This window comes from Euleptes europaea, chromosome 18, assembly GCF_029931775.1.
Source record: "Euleptes europaea isolate rEulEur1 chromosome 18, rEulEur1.hap1, whole genome shotgun sequence".
Classification (NCBI taxonomy): domain Eukaryota; kingdom Metazoa; phylum Chordata; class Lepidosauria; order Squamata; family Sphaerodactylidae; genus Euleptes; species Euleptes europaea.
In genome coordinates, this window is record NC_079329.1 from 1457048 (window position 1) to 1474875 (window position 17828).

Genomic DNA, 17828 nt, shown 5'->3' on the forward strand with positions numbered 1-17828 from the left:
ATACAAAAAATAATAATCCATTAGATCTGGAAATTAAAGTCTTCAAACGTGAAAGTAAATCAGTCCCTCCGAAATATATTTTCCCGCCCCCTTTTCCTCCTTGGTATTTCTTTTTTTTTTTCATACATCACATACAGCCGCACCAAAATACTTGATATGACCCCAAAAATAGTCACAGGACATTGAAAAAACTCTTTTTTTATCTTCTCTCTTTTTTTTCTCCTCTCCCTCCTCCCTTTCCCTTTTTCCCTTTCCTGGAAAGAAAAATATAGATTGCTAGATCAGCAAATGGTTAAATTTCTTTTCTGTTTGTCATCCTCTCTGTTTAAGTTTTGAAGCCACAAATAACCTTCATGCACTGAAGAGAAAAAAAATAGAGAAAAAAAATAGAGGAAATTGAACGGGAAAAGAATCATCATCATAATAAATAATAAAATATAATTATATATATATATCTTATGTATCCCCAAGTCAACAGGGCTCTACTTGCAAGCAAGATCTTCTGACTAACCCCCAGTCCCAGATCTGTGCTTGTTTGAATCACAAACTCTGCCAAAAACAGAGAGAGAAATAAACACTTTTTTTCCTTCCCAGGGAAGGGACTAAGTGTCTCCTAGCGCTTTAAAAAGCAAACGTGTAGAGGATTTGTTTCACATTTTCTCTCTCTGCTGAGGTCCCTTTTAAATTGCACCCCACTCTGGCCCTTTTTGCTTCTTTGGGGATCTCACCAAAGTCAAAGAGGCGGCCATCGCTGCTTGCCAAACTTTGTCCCGGTCATAATTCACTGCAAAGTGGGGTTCTGGTTGCCCCCCCATAGAAGGTAAAGTGGCTTCTGACTGCAGAAAGGTTTCATTAAAAATATATCTCTATGTATTTCCCAACCCCTAGCTTTACTCTCGGTCTTTCTCCGATTCATTATCTGCACAGCATATGTCCACCTCACTGCCTTATAAAACAAAAGACATCGGAATAGAAGAAACAGGCCCCCCCGCTGCTCCTCCTGCCACCACCTGCCCCCGAAATTACAGCACGCATGCGCTAGCGCTGTTGAGGATGGAGACCCCCCTCCCCTCTGCTGCAGAATTTTTTTAAAAAGGGAGTGTTCGAAACTGGGACCAGGTTGGGGCGGCTGGATCACGCAAGAAGAAAAAGAAAAGAAAAGAAAAAAAAGAGAATAATATTAAGAAGAAACGAAAGAAGCCCGTCCCCAGACACCCCCACCCACCCCCAAAATATTAACCAAACAGCTAAGTTCAGTGGCAAGAGACAGAGGCAGCCCCCTCTCTCCAGAGACTGCTCTATCATCGAGTCGGTGGTTCATTTCTTTTTCGCGATCCCTTCCGGAAAAATCAGTTTGTAGCTCTTTAAAGTCTCTCGCGAGCAGGGATCCAGATGTAAGGGCCGGACAGCTCCTCTATGATTCTTTTGATCTTGTGGTAGATCTCCTCGAAGCTGTCTCCTTCTACAATGGCTGCGGAGAGAAGAGAAGGGAGGCTGGGAGTGGGGCTGGCAGCTCAAAGGGTGGCCAGAGAGGCAAGATGGTGGGACAGTGGCCCTTTTGGTGGGGCTTCACTATCTATACGGTCAGCACAACTCATTCTAATTCAACATACTTGCACAAGAACAACTAGATTTGAGTGCAGGAGCACCTTAGAAACCAACAAGATTTTTGGGGTATAAGCTTTCCAGAGTTAAAGGTTACAAGAATCAAGATTTTCGAGGTATGAGCTTTTGAGAGTAAAAGGTTTTGAGAGTCAAGATTTTCGGGGTATAAGCTTTCGAGAATCAAGATTTTCAGGGTATACGTTTTTGAGAATCAAGATTTTCAGGGTATAAGCTTTCGAGAATCAAGATTTTCGGGGTATAAGCTTTTGAGAGTAAAAGGTTTTGAGAGTCAAGATTTTCAGGGTATAAGCTTTCAAGAATCAAGATTTTCGGGGTATAAGCTTTCGAGAATCAAGATTTTCGGTGTATAAGCTTTTGAGAGTAAAAGGTTTTGAGAGTCAAGATTTTCGGGGTATAAGCTTTCAAGAATCAAGACTTTTGGGGAAGCTTTGGAGAGTCAAGCTTTTTGGGATAGAATCTTTTGAGAGTTAAAGTTTTCTTTGTTGGTGTCTGATGAAGGGAGCTCATACCCTGAAAACCTTGTTGGTCTCTTAAGTTGCTCCTAGACTCGACTCCAGCATCAACTCCCTGATACTTGCATGATTTATGCAAATGTAATGCTGCTTAGAGGGCAGCGTAAGGGACTCCACTGGGCACCAAAGTCTCATGTGCTTTTAAACACTGCCAGATCCTAAAGACCTATTTTATTAATTTATTTTATTTACTTTCTTTATATCCTGCCTTTCTTTCTACTGGGGACCCAAACTCTCAGCCTACATCGCTCTCCCCTCCTCCATTTTATCATCCCAACAACCCTGTGAGGTAGGTTAGGCTGAGAGTGTGTGACTGGCCCAAGGTCTCCCAGCAAGCTTCCACAGCAGAGTGGAGAATCAAACCTGGTTCTCGCAGATCCTAGTCTGACGTTTTAGCCACTGAATCACATGGGCCCTTAGACCTAGAAACATTGGTTTTAAGGAATAATAATGGTTGTGATTTGGAGGACCTGAATTCTGCACTGAATTTGGCTCTAGTCCGGTGTAAATGCAGAGGTGCAGAATGTAAAAGAGCGAAGGGGAGAGACAGAAAATTCTTCCTTGGTGCTGCTTCAGCTTTGGGTGCTGAGCAAGCGTAACGCTTGAGTTGCCAGAGGAGGCCGGGGCGGGGGGGCCGGACCCACCTGAGAAGCACTCTGTGAACTCCTGCTCCAGCTTCGTAGCTCTGTCAAAGGCCTTCCGCGCCTGCTCCTCCGTTATCCGCTTGTTTATTTCTCTGTGGAGGGGGTGTGTGACGATCAGTCTGTGCAGCCCCCAAAGTATTCTCCCTGCACCCCCCCCCCACAGTTCTGGAAGGACATTCCCACATCCAGCAATATACCTCGCAGGGGGGAATACCCCCACTGCCGCCCAAGGCTGCCCACCCCTTAAGTTGCTAAATTGGTGCACGCCTCCATTCATTGGCACCCCATCTCACCCTAGCATGTTCCAACCACATCTAAACCCTCCCCCGCCGGAACATCCAGGGCTCCAGGTGGATAAGCAGCCCCCCCCATGCACATTCTGCCCTCCCGCATCCCAGCCACTCACAGAACATTCTCAAGGGATCGGGGCCGGATGAAGATGGCAATGGGGTGAAGCTGAGCTGCCTGAAGCCGCCGGACGGCGTTGGCTGACACGTCCAAGATGCAGTGTTTGCCCTGTGGGGTGGGGTCAGAAAGCAGTTGAGGAGGAGAGTCCACCTGCAGCGCCCGGCTTCTTCTTTGCCCCCATCAGGGATGTGCCGTCACTGCCTTCCTTCTCCCGGCAAACACACCCAGATTCCTCTCTTCATACTTTCAAATCCCCCCCATAGAAAGAACGTACCTGGAGACCACGAAGGTTCATAGAATCATAGAGTTGGAAGGGACCAACAGGGTCATCTAGTCCAACCCCCTGCACAATGCAGGAAATTCACAACCATCTCCCCCTCACACCCCCAGCGACCCCTACTCCATGCCCAGAAGATGGTCAAGGTGCCCTCCCTCTCATGATCCGCTTAAGGTCATAGAATCAGCATTGCTGACAGATGGCCATCTCTGTGTGTTAAGTTCCGTCAAGTCGCTTCTGACTCATGGCGACCCTATGGCCATCTAAAGGTAAAGGTCTCCTGTGCAAGCACCGGGGCATTCCTAACCCATGGGGTGACGTCACATCCCGACGTTTACTAGGCAGACTTTGTTTATGGGGTGGTTTGCCAGTGCCTTCCCCAGTCATCTTCCCTTTACCCCCAGCAAGCTGGGTCCTCATTTGACCAACCATGGAAGGATGGAAGGCTGAGTCGACCTTGAGCCGGCTACCTGAAACCGACTTCCGTCGGGATCGAACTCACCTTGTGAGCAGAGCTTTTGACTGCAGTACTGCAGCTGACCACTCTGCGCCATGGGGCTCCTAGCCTCTGCTTAAAAACCTCCAGGGAAGGAGCGCTTACCACCTCCTGAGGAAGCCTGTTCTACTGAAGAACCGCTCTAACCGTTAGAGAGTTCTTCAAAATGTCTAGATGGAAACTCTTTTGATTTAATTTCAACCCGTTGGTTCTGGTCCGACCCTTCTGGGGCAACAGAAAACAACTCGGCACCCTCCTCTCTAGGACAGCCCTTCAAGTACTTGAAGATGGTTCTCATGTCCCCTCTCAGTCTTCTCCTCTTCAGGCTAAACATACCCAGCTCCTTCAACCTTTCTTCATAGGACTTGGTTGCTTAGAGCAACCTTTGGTCAGCCACCTCCTGCCACTGAGGGACTCCGGGAAGCGGGGAAGGGAGAGGCAGCCCTGAGGGAAGGCTGGTCCTCTACCCACACCACCCTTGCAAGGGGGGTACATAAGCACTGCGGGGCTCGTGGTCAGAAGCAAGCAGGGGGCATTGCCCCGCCCCCAACTGGTGCTGCTGGCAGACAGCCTGGGCTCAGTGGGCAGCAGTGTGGCACGAAGCTAAAGGGCAACAAAAGACCTTGGAGCAGCCCTGTTTGTGGGGTTTGGCATTCCAGCAATGGCGCCCTGCTCTCAAGATCCCAACCAGATGCTGGAGGCAGGGAGTATTTGTCTGCTCTCCGATCCCATACAGAAATCCTCTCTTCTGATCGAGTTGCCCAATGCTTTGATCTGAATCGTCCCCGATTCGGCGGGGGGGGGGGGGCGTCTGTTAAGATCATAAGGACATCAGAAGAGCCCTGCTGGATCAGACCAATGAAAGTCTATCTAGGACTCTGATCTAGGACTTTGATCTCTCCAGGATCAGAGGAGCATGCTGTGGAACACAGGCAGGATAATGCAGTCGTCTTGTTTGGGGGCTTCCTGGAGGCACCTGGTTGGCCACTGTGTGAACAGACTGCTGGGCTTGATGGGCCTTGGTCTGATCCAGCAGGGCTTTCCTTATGTTCTTATATAGACCAGCATCCTTTAGGCCCCTGGCAGCCAACTCCTTCCTCTGGAGGTCCAAAAACAGGGTAGAGAGACTGAGGCCTTCTCCTAATGCAACCCTCAGAATCCTAGTGCCAGGAGGCAACCTCAGGAGAGGGCCTCGGCCTCTCTGCCCTGTTTTTGGCCCTCCAGAAGAACTGATTGGCCCCTATGTGAGAAGGGAGGCTGGACTGGATGGGCTGGTCCAGAAGGCTCTTCTGTGCTCTTCCCCACCCTCTCCGCGTTCCCTCTGCCGGCTCCCTGAGCGTATTCTCTCCGCCATTACCTGCTCAGCCACCTCGCGCACTGACTGGACGCTGGTCCCGTACAGGTGGCTGTTGTACTGGCCGGCCTCGATGAACTTGTGGCTCTGGATGTCCTTCTCCATCTTCTCCCGCGAGGCCACAAAATGATAGTCCCGGCCGTCCACCTCATACTCCCGTTTGGGTCGCGTGGTGTCTACGGGGGGAAGGGGGAGCCATCGTAAAAGTCAACCCCCCTCCTAAAGCCTCCCCCTGTAACAAATTCCCTCCCCCCACATTTATCCCAGGAAGGAACCCTCCCCCCCAACATCAGACTCACGTGGGACACAGGAGCCAAATTTGTCCGGGAACTCCGAGAGGAGGTCGTCGTTCACTCGGTCCTTCGTGGGGCCCAAGATAATGATGGGCCGGGCGTAGTGCACTGAGGAGACATAGCAGAGACACAACGTGAGCCCCTCCCCTCGGCTATCAGAAAATGGTACCAAACCGGGACGCAGAAACAACGAAGCTGCTTTATACTGAATCAGACCCTCAGTCCATCAGTCAGTCTTGTTTACTCAGACCGGCAGCGGCTCTCCAGGGTCTCAGGCAGAAAAGGGGACTGAACCTGGGACCTTCTGAATGCCAAGCAAATGCTCTACCACTGAGCCTGGTCGCCAGGTCCTGGCATACACAATACCTCCATTAGGGCCAGCTTCCAAGTTGCACAGAACTGTCCCTGACGCTTAATATTAAAGTAAGAGGGGAGAACAGGATGGGACTGGGGACCACAGGGAGAGGAGCCCACGTTCCACAGGGGAAACCCAACTAGGAGGATGGTCAGAGATGAGGGTTCAGGGACTGCTTTGCGGACAAACCAGATTAGACACCAGACAAGAGCAGAAGGCGCAACTGAGAAATTTCTGAAAATTAAATCTGGCAAATAATTTTAAAGCGGAGAAATGGGCCTACCAAAAAATTGGCAGGGCTAGGAGAGTCTGGGCCTGTCCATATTGTTGCCGCTGATGCATATTGACACTTCCAGTGTTCAAAGTGCCCTACACACACTTCGTCAGTCTTTACAACAGCCCTATGGGGTAGGTTGGTCAGCATTCTCATCCCTCCAAAGGGTGGTGCTGAGATAGTGTGGCCTGCCTCCGGCCTGCTCCAAAGTTTGTGGCAGAGGCCAGATCTGAACTGGCGACCTGGACCACAGCCCTTTCCTGCGCCAGAGCGTTCAGGTGCCCAAAGCTACCCCAAAAGGCATTTGCATCGATTGAGTGATTGTGGGTGATTTTATACCAACTTTTTTTTTGGCTAATCACTTCTCTTTCACTTCCTCACTAAACCAAAGCTTTGTTATGGTTCTTAGGTTTTTCTGTTTGGTAAAAGCAGAAAAATTGACCACTGAGCACGCCCTCTCTTGCATGATTCACTTGTCCTGATCCATCGCCTAAAGCCGGTTATATGATTTTTCTTCTTACATTGAAGGAGAAGAGTTGGTTTTTTATATGCTGACTTTCTCTACCACTTAAGGAAGAATCAAACCAGCTTACAATCACTTTCCCTTCCCCCTCACAACAGGTACCTTGTGAGGTAGGTGGGGCTGAGAGAGTTCAGAGAGAACTGTGACAAGCCCAAAGTCACCCAGCTGGCTTCATATGGAGGAGTGGGGAATCAAACCCGGTTCTCTAGATCAGAGTCCACTGCTCCAAACCACTGCTCTTAAATACCAGACAGTACCAGCTCTGTTTTTTGGGGGGAGGGATTAAAGGATCTGGGGGTGTCCTTACCTTCCATTTGCACGACCGTCTCGTAGCTCAGGACTGCATCTTCTCGACCTGGGGGTGGGGGGCGGAGAACAGAACAGTCACCCTCTTCCTGTCCAGGATGATCTCAAGGCATGGGCCCCCACCCCATCCTCTCTCTCCTGAATGGCCAGGCAACCCGGGGGGAGCTATGTGGAAGCAGGACGTGGGGGCAGCAGAGATTGCAAGAGTGGCAGGAAGAAAGAGATAGATATGGGAAGACCTCCCCCGCAAAAGGGCAAGTGTAGAGGGGAAAGACACGCACCTTGAGAGCCCGATCCTGGCACCCGATCCTGGAGGGGAAAGAAAGCAAGAATGAAGAACAGAAAGCAAGGAGGCAGCAGCTAGACCAGAGGCGGGAAAGAGGCAAACAGAGAAGAGCCAGTCAGCAAGCCAGGCCCATAAAGGTCTCCCTGCGAGGAAGGACAGGGACACGAACAGGCATAGGAAGGAGACGGGGGGGCTTGAGGCAAGGAGCCTGGCATGAAGAACTAGGGAAAGGTCAGGGGTGCCAAGAGACGTTGGCCAGGGCTGGGGTTGAGAACTTCCTGGGTCTTGGTCTCTCCCCATGATGCGTTGCAGCAAAACACATCCATGCAAAGAAAAAGGTGGGCTTCATTTGCGTAATACACGCCGCTCACAGAATCCAGCTTTCCTTGGTACAGAACTTCAGATATATGGGGCTGGATCCCACGACTCCCTTCTGCCAAAAGCTGCTCCAACAGAGAAAGTCTTTCTCAGTCAAAAATGTTCTCTCTCATCAGAGGAGGGCGCAGCAGAAGGGACCCTGCGCTGCCTCAATCTGGTGGTTGGGGGGGCTTTCCTGGCCTTCTTACCCATCCCACGGCTACCCCATCCATCCCAACATAGGAAGCAGGCCTGTTCCTCGGAGCACATAGCTCCGTGTTCTCCACAGATGCATGCTCAAGAAGGACGACCCTGTGCGCACAGCGGAATGCAAGCAGGGACCCCTTGTGTGGGAATGATGACTCTTTCGTTCAAACACAAATGCACATATGCATGCACAAACACACACAGATCTGCTTTTTCCATCTGCCGGGGCAAACACCATAGGGTACCTTTGCTTTTAGCCGCGTCCATTCTCGTCGTTCGACCCTGAAAAAAGACGCAGGATGGTGAGAGAGGGACAGGTGCGCAGCCCCCGCAGGAGATGCACACAGGCTGCCTTCCCCCTCCACACCACGCGCTGGCCTTCCTCCCGTTACCGTCTCTTGCTGGGGATGAAGCCGATTTCGTCGCTGTCCCCGTCCGGATGGACACGCCGCGCCTGCCACCACTCCTCATCCGAGGCGTCGATCACGTGCAAGACGTCGCCAAAATGGAAGCTCAGGGCCTGGCTGAGGAAGCCGCAGTCCTTGGTCTTGTCGTAGTCGAAGAGCGCCCTGTGGGGAGGGGGGGGAGAGACAGTGACCCCAAGAGTCCAGCCTCAGAGCTCCTTGTGATCTCTCCCTCCCCCATAAAAGCCTTCCTTTTGAAGCTAAACTTTGGGTTTCCAAAATTCATAGAATCATAGAATCTTATAGTTGGAAGGGACCACCAGGGTCCTCTAGTCCAACCCCCTGCACAATGCAGGAATTTCACAACGACCTCCCCCCCCCACACCCCCAGTGACCCCTTACTCCTTGCCCAGAAAGATGGCCCAGGTGCCCTCCCTCTCATGATCTGCCTAAGGTCATAGAATCAGCATTGCTGACAGATGGCCATCTAGTCTCTCATTCAGCTAAGAGGGTTCGGTCAACAGCTGTGGCCACGGCCAGGTTTTCTGTCTACTTTTCAGGGCTGCAGGTTTCGACTCAGAGCCTTCAAGAGCGGGCAGAGGCAGGCCAAGGAGGAGGAGGAGGAGGAGGGGTGGGTGGGGGGAATCTCACCGGATGTAGAACCCCCTTTTGGGGTTGCTTCGCAGTGACGCCGTCCCTGAGCCCAAACTGCTGTTCATTAGCTGCTCCCGGAGGTCATGGATCTTGGCTTCAAAGCGGCTGTACTCTGGTGGCGGGGGGCACAGGACAGGAAGGTCAGCACCATTTAGTGCCCGCCCCCCAGTGCATTTCTCTTCAAATACTACCCAGGCCTCCCCACAAGACCTACATCTGTCCAGGTGCCTCCCCCAATGGTCCATCTCCATGACCTTCCCCACACTTCCACCCCCCCAAACTCTTCCTCTCCACAACCCTCCTGCCAGTCTCCCCCACACACAATGGGGCCCTTTCCAATGGGTTATTTTTGGAATCCCAGGGGCTATAACTATTTTTCAGGTCAAGACGTCTCCACTCCAGCAAGCTTTCAACTGCTGAAAGATCTTGCCCGCCTCGCAAGGTGGGTTTTCCCGTTGGTGTCACCATTCCATTAGGGTTTTTTTAAATCATCGTACTGGCTTTCATGTCAGACTGGGTTGAATTTGCTGATTTGAAAATGGCAGCTTTAAGCCAGGCCTTATTTTTGCACCAGCTAAGCTAGAATGAACGAGCCCCATGGCGCAGAGTGGTAAGCTGGAGTATTGCAGTCCAAGCTCTGCTCATGACCTGAGTTCGATCCCAACAGAAGTTGATTTCAGGCAGCCGGCTCAAGGTTGACTCAGCCTCCCATCCTTCCGAGGTGGGTCAAATGAGTACCCAGCTTGCTGGGGGTAAAGGGAAGATGACTGGGGAAGGCACTGGCAAACCACCCCGTAAACAAAGTCTGTCTAGGAAACGTCGGGATGTCACGTCACCCCATGGGTCAGGAATGACCTGGTGCTTGCACAGGGGACCTTTACCTTTTTAAGCTAGAATGAGGCCGCATATTTATTTAGTCCATTTTTATGCTACAAGTAAGGGGCTGGACACTCTTCTCGCCTCCTCCATTTTATCCTCACAACAGCCCTGTGGGGAAGACTGGGCTGGAAGGAAGAAGGGTCACCCAGCGAGGTTGATGGCAAGTGGAGATTCGAACCTGCATCTTTCCCCAGGCATTATCTAGCACTCTACATGCTACAGCACACTGGCTCTCCTCTCCACTTCCGTGGCCCCTGGAAGGATGCAGCCAGCCACACTCGGCAGGACTGAGCTCCCAGCCCCCTCTGAGGCCTTCCCCCCAACACACACACAGCCTCTCCCCTCCCATCGCTGGGTCCCTCCCCCAGGGCTGGGACTCACCGTCTGGTTTGTACTGAGCAATAATGGTGACGGTCTGGCCCGCGTTCTTCAGGGCAATGGCCGCCTGCTCGTGCGTAGCGTTCCTGAGATCCACACCATTGACCTGGGGAGGGAAATGCACCAGGGGGCTCAGGAGGAGCCGTGGGGCAGGCAGGCCAGCCGGCCTTCTCTTGCTGCCCTTTTGCAGACCAGCCACCTGACGACTTTGCTTACCGAGAGGATCTGGTCCCCTTTCCGGAGCTCCCCGCTGAGGTCAGCGGGTCCCCCGGCCAAGATGAAGGAGATGAAAATCCCCTCGCCGTCCTCACCCCCCACAATGTTGAAGCCCAGCCCTGTTGAGCCTCGGTGAATGACAATGCGACGGGGTTCCCTGCAAGGAGAAAGAAAGGTCGAAGGGAAGTCGGGTGCCGACTCCTGATGTGTTGGGAGTTGGAGCAGCCTGCAAACGACACCAGCGCCACACATTGCCTAGACTTTCGGCAAGGAAGGGAAATTTGGGAGTGGACCCACGAGGCCAAAATCCCCTAAGACTCCGTCACCGTCAGGAACAGCCAGATATGGAATGGTTGGCATTGCAGACACATGGAGCCTGGTAGCTGGGCAATGGAAAGAAATGAGGCGAGGGGCCGTGGCATAGTGGGAGAGAATCTGCTTGACATACAGAAGGTCCCAGGTCCAACCCCCAACAGCATCTCCAGTTAAGGACCAGGCGGCCGGTGATGGGAAAGACCTCAGCTGGAAACCCTGGGGAGCCGCTGCCAGCCAGAGTAGACAATACTGGCTTTGATGGACCAAGGGTCTGATTCAGTATAAGGCAGCTTCAAGTGAAATGCTGCTGTGTATTCAGCACTGGGATGAGCAAAGGTAAGATGGGATTTCAGGAGACTGGACCACCCGAGGGAGGGAGAGGGATGAAGACCTGGGGAGGGTGGAGCTTACCTGGGTATATCCTCCTCTCCCATCAGCTCCTTAGGGATGGGAGAGTACCTCCGTGGGGAGGTGGGGGTCATGGCTTGTGGATAGTCACTGCCCAGGTAACTCTGGTGGCCAATTTCATTGTCCAGATGCTGAGAGTAGGCTGTCAGGGGGAAAAAAAATTAAAAGCAGAATTGGAAGAATAACCCAGGGGCAGAAACGAAACAACAGACTTGGAACGTGGAGCCCCTTGCCAAAACCTGAATGTAAAATGACATCTTAAAAAGTGCTTTCAGTGATGGCAAGTTAGCAAATTTGCATCCATCCTGGTCAGCTGCTATGAACAAGACGCATTCTGCACCGTTTTCCTCATACGTTTAAAATCTGCAGCACCCGTGCATTGCAAATGTCGTAAAAAAAAGTTTCAAAGGGTAGCCGCGATGGTCTGCAACAGAACAGCTGTCCAGGAGGGCCTTAGAGACCCGCCAGATTTCTTTTGAGTATGAGCACGTTGACTCTCGGAAGCTCATATTGCAAAAAAAAGTCTTGTTGGTCTCTAAGGTGCTGCTGGACTTGAATCTTAAGCTTTAAAAAACATAAAGAAGGAAACATGAATTGACTTGCTTGTATTTTAGCCCCCCTCGGCCACCCTGGGAGCCCTTCCTCCGGCCCAAGGGGCCTTCAGTCAAAGGGAGGCTTCCATCTTTCATCAGAGGAAGGGCTGCCATCTTGGCTGAGCACAGCGGGAGAACACAAGCCAATGTTTCTGCAGGAACACTCATGCCAGGAACATCTCCTCGAGAGCCCCCATCACTAAATTCATTTATGCCCCCAGACTGCACCCCCCCACACACACCCGCAGAGAACCCCTCCCAAAGAGTTCTGGGCAATAAAGCAGACATTTCCAGTGGATGGGAAGGGAAGTGGCTCACAGGAAGTGATGTCGGGCGGGGCGTAAGAGTCGTTCAGGTAGACATTCATAGGCTTGGCAACCTTCAAGTAGACCACATCGTACGTGTTCTTCAGAGCCGCCACGGCGTCTTCATGCATCACGTCTTCCAAGCTCACATTGTTTACCTGGGAGGGAGAGAGGGAGGACAGTCCGTCGCACAGCTCGCTGGCCCAACCATCCTGGGCCTGCAGTAAAGCAAAATCCATGCAGACCAACTTACACAGACCAACTTACACAGCCCAAACCACCATGTGCACAAACAGAGTGCAGGGAGAAGCAAGGGATGCTGTCCACAACTGTCCACAACAGATGATTCGAATGAGTAAGCCAAGCCCTAACGTTGAGAGGGCCAGCGCGGTATCGTGGTTGAAGTGTCAGACCCAGATCTGGGAGACCTAGCTCAGTGGCAGAACATCTGCTTGGCATGCAGAAGGTCCCAGGTTCAATCCCCGGCAGCATCTCCATTTAAAGGATCCAGGCAAGTAGGTGATGTGAAAGACCCCTGCCTGAGACCCTGGAGAGCCGTTGCCAGTCTGAGAAGACAATACTGACTTTGATGGACCGAGGGTCTGATTCAGTATAAGTGAATCCTCGCCATGGAAGCTCATGGTGTGACCTTTGGCCAGTCACACCCTCTGAGCCTGACCTACTTTATAGGGTTATTGTGGAGGGCAGGAGAATGATGTGAGTCACTTTCGCGCTCTGCTGGGGAGAAGAGCAAGGGCCAGGGCCACCAGATAATTTCCTCCCAGAGCTTAAATATGGGTGATCAATCAAAACGGGAACACCCAGATAGGAAGGGTCCCCAGTTTCTTGTATGAGCCATACAGAGGAAGCAACTCCTGCAGAGGCGAAGCCTACAGGTGGAGGAATCTAGCTCTGCAGCTTAAAAAAAATCCACGCAAACAGAAACCTAGCACCAAAGCAAGAAACGTTCCCCCCTTCTCTTGGCTTGCCGGTGACCAAACAGGGCTGGCCAAACCACAGAGCCCTGTTTTCAAAGCTGGGCGCCCTCACTCTCCCTCCTGCTCCTGCTAGAGGAAGCACCAGGCCAAGCTGCCACCCTCCCATCCTTACCGCCAAAATCTTGTCCCCTATCTGCAAACGCCCGTCCTTGTGGGCCGCACCACCCTCGATGATTTTGGTGACATAGATGCTGTTGTCCCCAGGAATGTGCTGGTTTCCGACCCCTCCTGCGATGCTGAAGCCCAGACCTGTGAAGATGTAGGGAGAAGCCAGGGAGTCACCCACCAGACGGCAGGGCTGGCAAGCGGCAGAAGGAAGTGGCTGCAGCGTCTGGAGACTTTCCATTTTCAGAAGGCAGTTGAAGACAGTTTTATTTAGGACTGCATTTGGTTACTAGCAGTCCTGAATTGGGATTTTAAAATTTTGGGGAGGGTCAGATCCAGGCGCACTCACCTTTCGGCCCTTTGATCAGCTTGATTTCCATCATTTTTTCAGCGAGAGGCTTCCGGCGCATGACATAGAGGCGCACGATCGAGCCGGCCTCCTTGAGCGCCTCAACGGCTGTGCTGTGGGTCACCTCCCGCACGTCCACATCATTCACGAAAAGGATGCTATCATTAACCCTGCACCACAAACAGATCAGAGAGGGGGAGGGAATCTTTAGTGGGGGGCAGATGCTGGAGCCGTCCAAGGGGCAGGGTGGGGAGAGAATCTGAGCTGCGGCTGGGGCAGACCACAGAGGGGCAAAGCCCACCCCTCTCCATTTCCCCGTTTCCCCTGCCCCAACTCCCCAACAGCTGCCTGCCCTCCTCCCCCTCCCCAACCTTGCCCTGCGAGGGGAGGGGGGAATGCAGAAGAGGGTGAGGCTCCGTGCCCACAACTCTTCTCCCTGCCACCCCTCGCTTTCTCTGAAGTCCTTCTTGGGCCCTGCATGCCCCTGAACCCTCTCCCTGACCCCCAACATTTTCTAGTAGGAAGGCCCTGGGGACTTTTCCAGGGCATCCTTCTAAGAGCCATTCTCCTTCCGTTGCTGTTATTTGATTCATTAAGTGTTAAGTCTTAATTGCTAAAACTTTTCAATATATTTGATGCATACAGTATAATTGTTTATTTTGTATTTCTGTATCTTTTTTTTCAGATAACAATGCACACATAGTCATAAAGATTTTTTATATATGTATATCTTTGGGTCTGGAATGTTGATGGTTTAGACCACTGAAGAAGGCTGTATGGCCGAAACACGTATGGTCAGAGTATAATTGTGTTATTTTATGTCTTACTGTGTTATATGCGTATGGTAGGCTATTGCAATGCCCAAAATGTGTTATTAGATTTTATCATGCAATAAATGTATACATATTTTGTACTTACATAATTTTTACAGTATATAACCTTGGGCCTTGGATTTTTACTTTTATTTATATTTTCTCGACCTTTGGGGTACTTAATTCATTAACAGAGTGAACCAGGTTTTACGGGATCAGCCAGTAGAGTTGGAGAGCTTATCTTTTTCCCAACTCTGTGTCAAGTTGATTCCTCACCAATATCTTTATCTGCTTTCCAGCTTCTAGGGACCTTACCTAATAATGCACATTTAGTATCATTTGAAACTTTTAAAATTAATAGATCTCCTAATATTTTGAATGTGTCCCACCAGAATATCTTTACCACCAAAGGTAAAAAAAACTGACCCTTTTGGCACCCCCAACAGCTGTTTTCCAACACTCGATATTCCTGAGCTGGGAGGGGCGCACTCATTTCCAACCTGCTCCACTCCCAAAACTTGGCAATGCCAGCCTAGTGGCAGATGGCACTGCTTCATCAACCAGGCCAAGGCACAGGTGTTCCAACCAACTGGAGCGTTCCTCACTGCCTGCCAACCGCAGGGGCTGATGTTGCGATGCCTCTGCTGTGTGCTGGAGCCGGGCCTGCCTGCTTCCGGGCAGCTGGTCAGAGGCTCACTGCCACCCCCAGGCCAAGAGAGATCTGCAGTTCAGACTGCTGCGTTTGCCTGGAAAGCGAAGGCAAGGCACAGCAGGGTGGCATGCAGAAACAAGCCTGCCCACAGTCCCCCTTTGGGAAGGGCTGCATGCTGAGTCAGACTGGTGGTCCTTCTCGTTGAAGATAACCATCTTCAAGTACTTGAAGGGCTGTCATGTAGAGGAGGGTGCCGAGTTGTTTTCTGTTGCCCCAGAAGGTCGGACCAGAACCACCGGGTTGAAACTAAATCAAAAGAGTTTCCGTCTAGACATAAGGAAGAACTTTCTAACAGAGCGGTTCCTCAGTGGAACAGGCTTCCTCGGGAGGTGGTGAGCTCTCCTTCCCTGGAGGTGTTTAAGCAGAGGCTAGATGGCCATCTGTCAGCAATGCTGATTCTATGACCTTAGGCAGATGATGAGAGGGCGGGCATCTTGGCCATCTTCTGGGCATGGAGTAGGGGTCGCTGGGGGTGGGGTGGGGAGGTAGTTGTGAATTTCCTGCATTGTGCAGAGGGTTGGACTAGATGACCCTGGTGGTCCCTTCCAACTCTATGATTCCATGAACACTGCCCAGTCTGACCGGCAGCACTTGCCAGGGTCTCAAACAGAGAAAGGTCTTTCCCAGAACCTGTTCCCTAAGATGGAGGAGCCAGATGCTGAGCCCGGGGCCCTTCTACATGTTGAGCAGGGCTCTAACCACTGACCCCTCTGCCCTGCTGCTTGAAAGACAGGGGAAGCAGGATGCAGCTAGAGAGGCCTGGAGGCCAACTCAGCCCCAGGCCATGCAGCTTCCTTCCGCAACAAGATTAGCACAGATTGCAATGACCAAGCCAGTCCGCGGCGGAAGCTCCAGAACACCCGCATGTTGGGGGGAAGGGGGGAAATGCTTTATGCTCACAGAGACGCTGAGAAAACAGTTTCAGAGGGGAGCCATGTTAGTCGGCAGTGGAACAGCCAGACTCGAGTCCAGGAGTGTCTTAGAGACCAGCAAGATTTCCAGGGTATAGGTTTTCAAGAGTCAAAACTCCCTTCATCAGATATCTGTTATCTGACAATATCATATCTCTGGCTAAAGGACTTTTGACTCTCAAAAGCTCACAGCCCGAAAATCTTCTGGTCTCGAAGGTGCTACTAGATTTGAATCTGACTGAGAAAACTGAGTTGGACGCCTCCAGCGGTGGCAAAAGAACTCCAGGGCTGCAATACCTGAGCCGTCCGTCTTGTGCTGCTGCCCCGCCGGGGATGATCTTGGTAATGAAGATGCTGGGGTCATCCCCAACATGGGGGTTATCGGTGCCCCCAGCGATGCTGAATCCCAAGCCGGAGTTACCCTGAAAGAGAGAGCCACACCCCAATCCCACAAGCCAGGGTTAGAACCTCTGCCAAGAAGCCCCTTCCCCTCCTTCTGGACTGGTACCGTAGCTAAAACTCACGCCCCGCCCAACCATCAAGAAGGTCGATTCCGGCCAGAGGAATTACCCTTTCTAGTGTGATCTCTTCATATTCCATTTCGCCTTCTGTTCCATTGACCTAAAGCAAGAGAAAGTAGGGTGGGGGCCCTGAGTTAATGCAGGGTCCCAGGAAGGAGGAATCAGGCATGCTACTTGGAGGGGGCATTAGAGAATGATGCAGAAAACTCAACGGGTACGTTTGGAAAGAACAGGGAATCCGCAGCAGCTACTGTTTGCCACCTGGGAAAGGCCACAATGGTGTCATGGGCTACCACAGCAGATAAGGACTAGAGAAATCGGCTTTCCAATCTACACTCCGCCAGTGAAGCTGGCTGGTGACTTTGGGCCAGTCATTCTCTCTCAGCCTCACCTCCCTCGCAGGGCTATTGTGAGGACAGACTAGGGGAGAAGGGAGTTGGGTAAACTGCCTTGAGCACCTAAGGAGGAGGGTGGGATACAAATACAATAGATAACCAGCCAGGGTAGCTAGGGATTAGAAATATTCCTCCCAGTGCGGTCTGCATCACTGGCACGTGAACTCTGATGGCTTCTCTTAATACGCAAGTGTGTGGCTGGAAGTGTCTGTCATCTTTTCCTCTGGCCCAGACTGAGTCTGCAGATGGGGAAAATGAGGAGAGGGGTTGAGGAGGAAGTGGAATCAGCTCCTTTTGCCAAGAGGCTGGGCTATACATCAGGAAGACCCCCAGAATCCCCACAAACCCGCCTGGGGCAAGTTTCTCTCTCTCATCCTCTCCGATCTCCAATCCTGGGGTGCATTATGCAGATGTACCTACCTGGCAGGGCTGGTGCTACAACAAAACAGCGTATGCAAAGGGCTTTGAGCAATGCAAGAGCCACAGAAAGGTGAAATATCATTCATAACAACAATAATAACAACCATAATATTACAACGGTGCTGTTGGGCAAAATGTTTTGTAAGATGTTGGGCTAAGTACAGGAGAAAGCAGACCTTTGGAGGAAGGAAAGACAGCGAAGGACACGGATAGGATGGTGGGGACTGAATTTCCGAGTCACTCACGTAAGCTGGTGCTTCTAAGGTATCTGTGTTGACTATCACCGGTGGGGAATTGGCCTGGGGGAAAGAGAGAGAGACAATTTTATGTGGCAAGCCAGTTCCAAGGCAGCAGCATTTTGAGGCGCAAGGTGGAGCCGGGCCCAGCAGGTAAGAAAGAGGCCAACATAACTTTTGCCCATCTTCCTCGCAAGCCAAAGCAAACTGGGCACTCGAGGGGGATGGTTGTGCCCTTTCACGGCCCTCTGTGCATGCTCGACTGTCTCTCACAGGACACACCCAAAAGAGGGCTGTAC

At 51.6% G+C, this 17828-nt stretch overlaps 1 protein-coding gene across 11 annotated transcripts in view; it reads right to left on the reverse strand.

Moving 5' to 3' along the window:
• Positions 1–1320: 1320 nt before the first annotated feature.
• The window catches only part of DLG4 (discs large MAGUK scaffold protein 4), an 85441-nt gene continuing 68933 nt past the window's right edge, over positions 1321–17828 (reverse strand). For 6 of the 11 annotated variants that reach the window (XM_056863509.1, XM_056863506.1, XM_056863512.1 and 3 more), the window contains 19 exons: positions 17470–17592; positions 16528–16578; positions 16255–16379; positions 13523–13692; positions 13181–13317; positions 12084–12228; positions 11176–11314; positions 10450–10606; positions 10237–10339; positions 8974–9088; positions 8311–8487; positions 8164–8200; positions 7350–7377; positions 7070–7117; positions 5617–5718; positions 5321–5493; positions 3189–3298; positions 2783–2874; positions 1321–1471 (listed from right to left, as the gene is read on the reverse strand). In XM_056863509.1, coding sequence (XP_056719487.1) covers positions 1365–1471; positions 2783–2874; positions 3189–3298; positions 5321–5493; positions 5617–5718; positions 7070–7117; positions 7350–7377; positions 8164–8200; positions 8311–8487; positions 8974–9088; positions 10237–10339; positions 10450–10606; positions 11176–11314; positions 12084–12228; positions 13181–13317; positions 13523–13692; positions 16255–16379; positions 16528–16578; positions 17470–17592 — 2139 coding nt within the window. In that variant the 3' untranslated portion in view covers positions 1321–1364. The remainder of the gene's footprint in view (positions 1472–2782; positions 2875–3188; positions 3299–5320; positions 5494–5616; positions 5719–7069; positions 7118–7349; positions 7378–8163; positions 8201–8310; positions 8488–8973; positions 9089–10236; positions 10340–10449; positions 10607–11175; positions 11315–12083; positions 12229–13180; positions 13318–13522; positions 13693–16254; positions 16380–16527; positions 16579–17469; positions 17593–17828) is intronic. The other 5 variants (XM_056863513.1, XM_056863515.1, XM_056863508.1 and 2 more) reach the window with 1 other exon arrangement.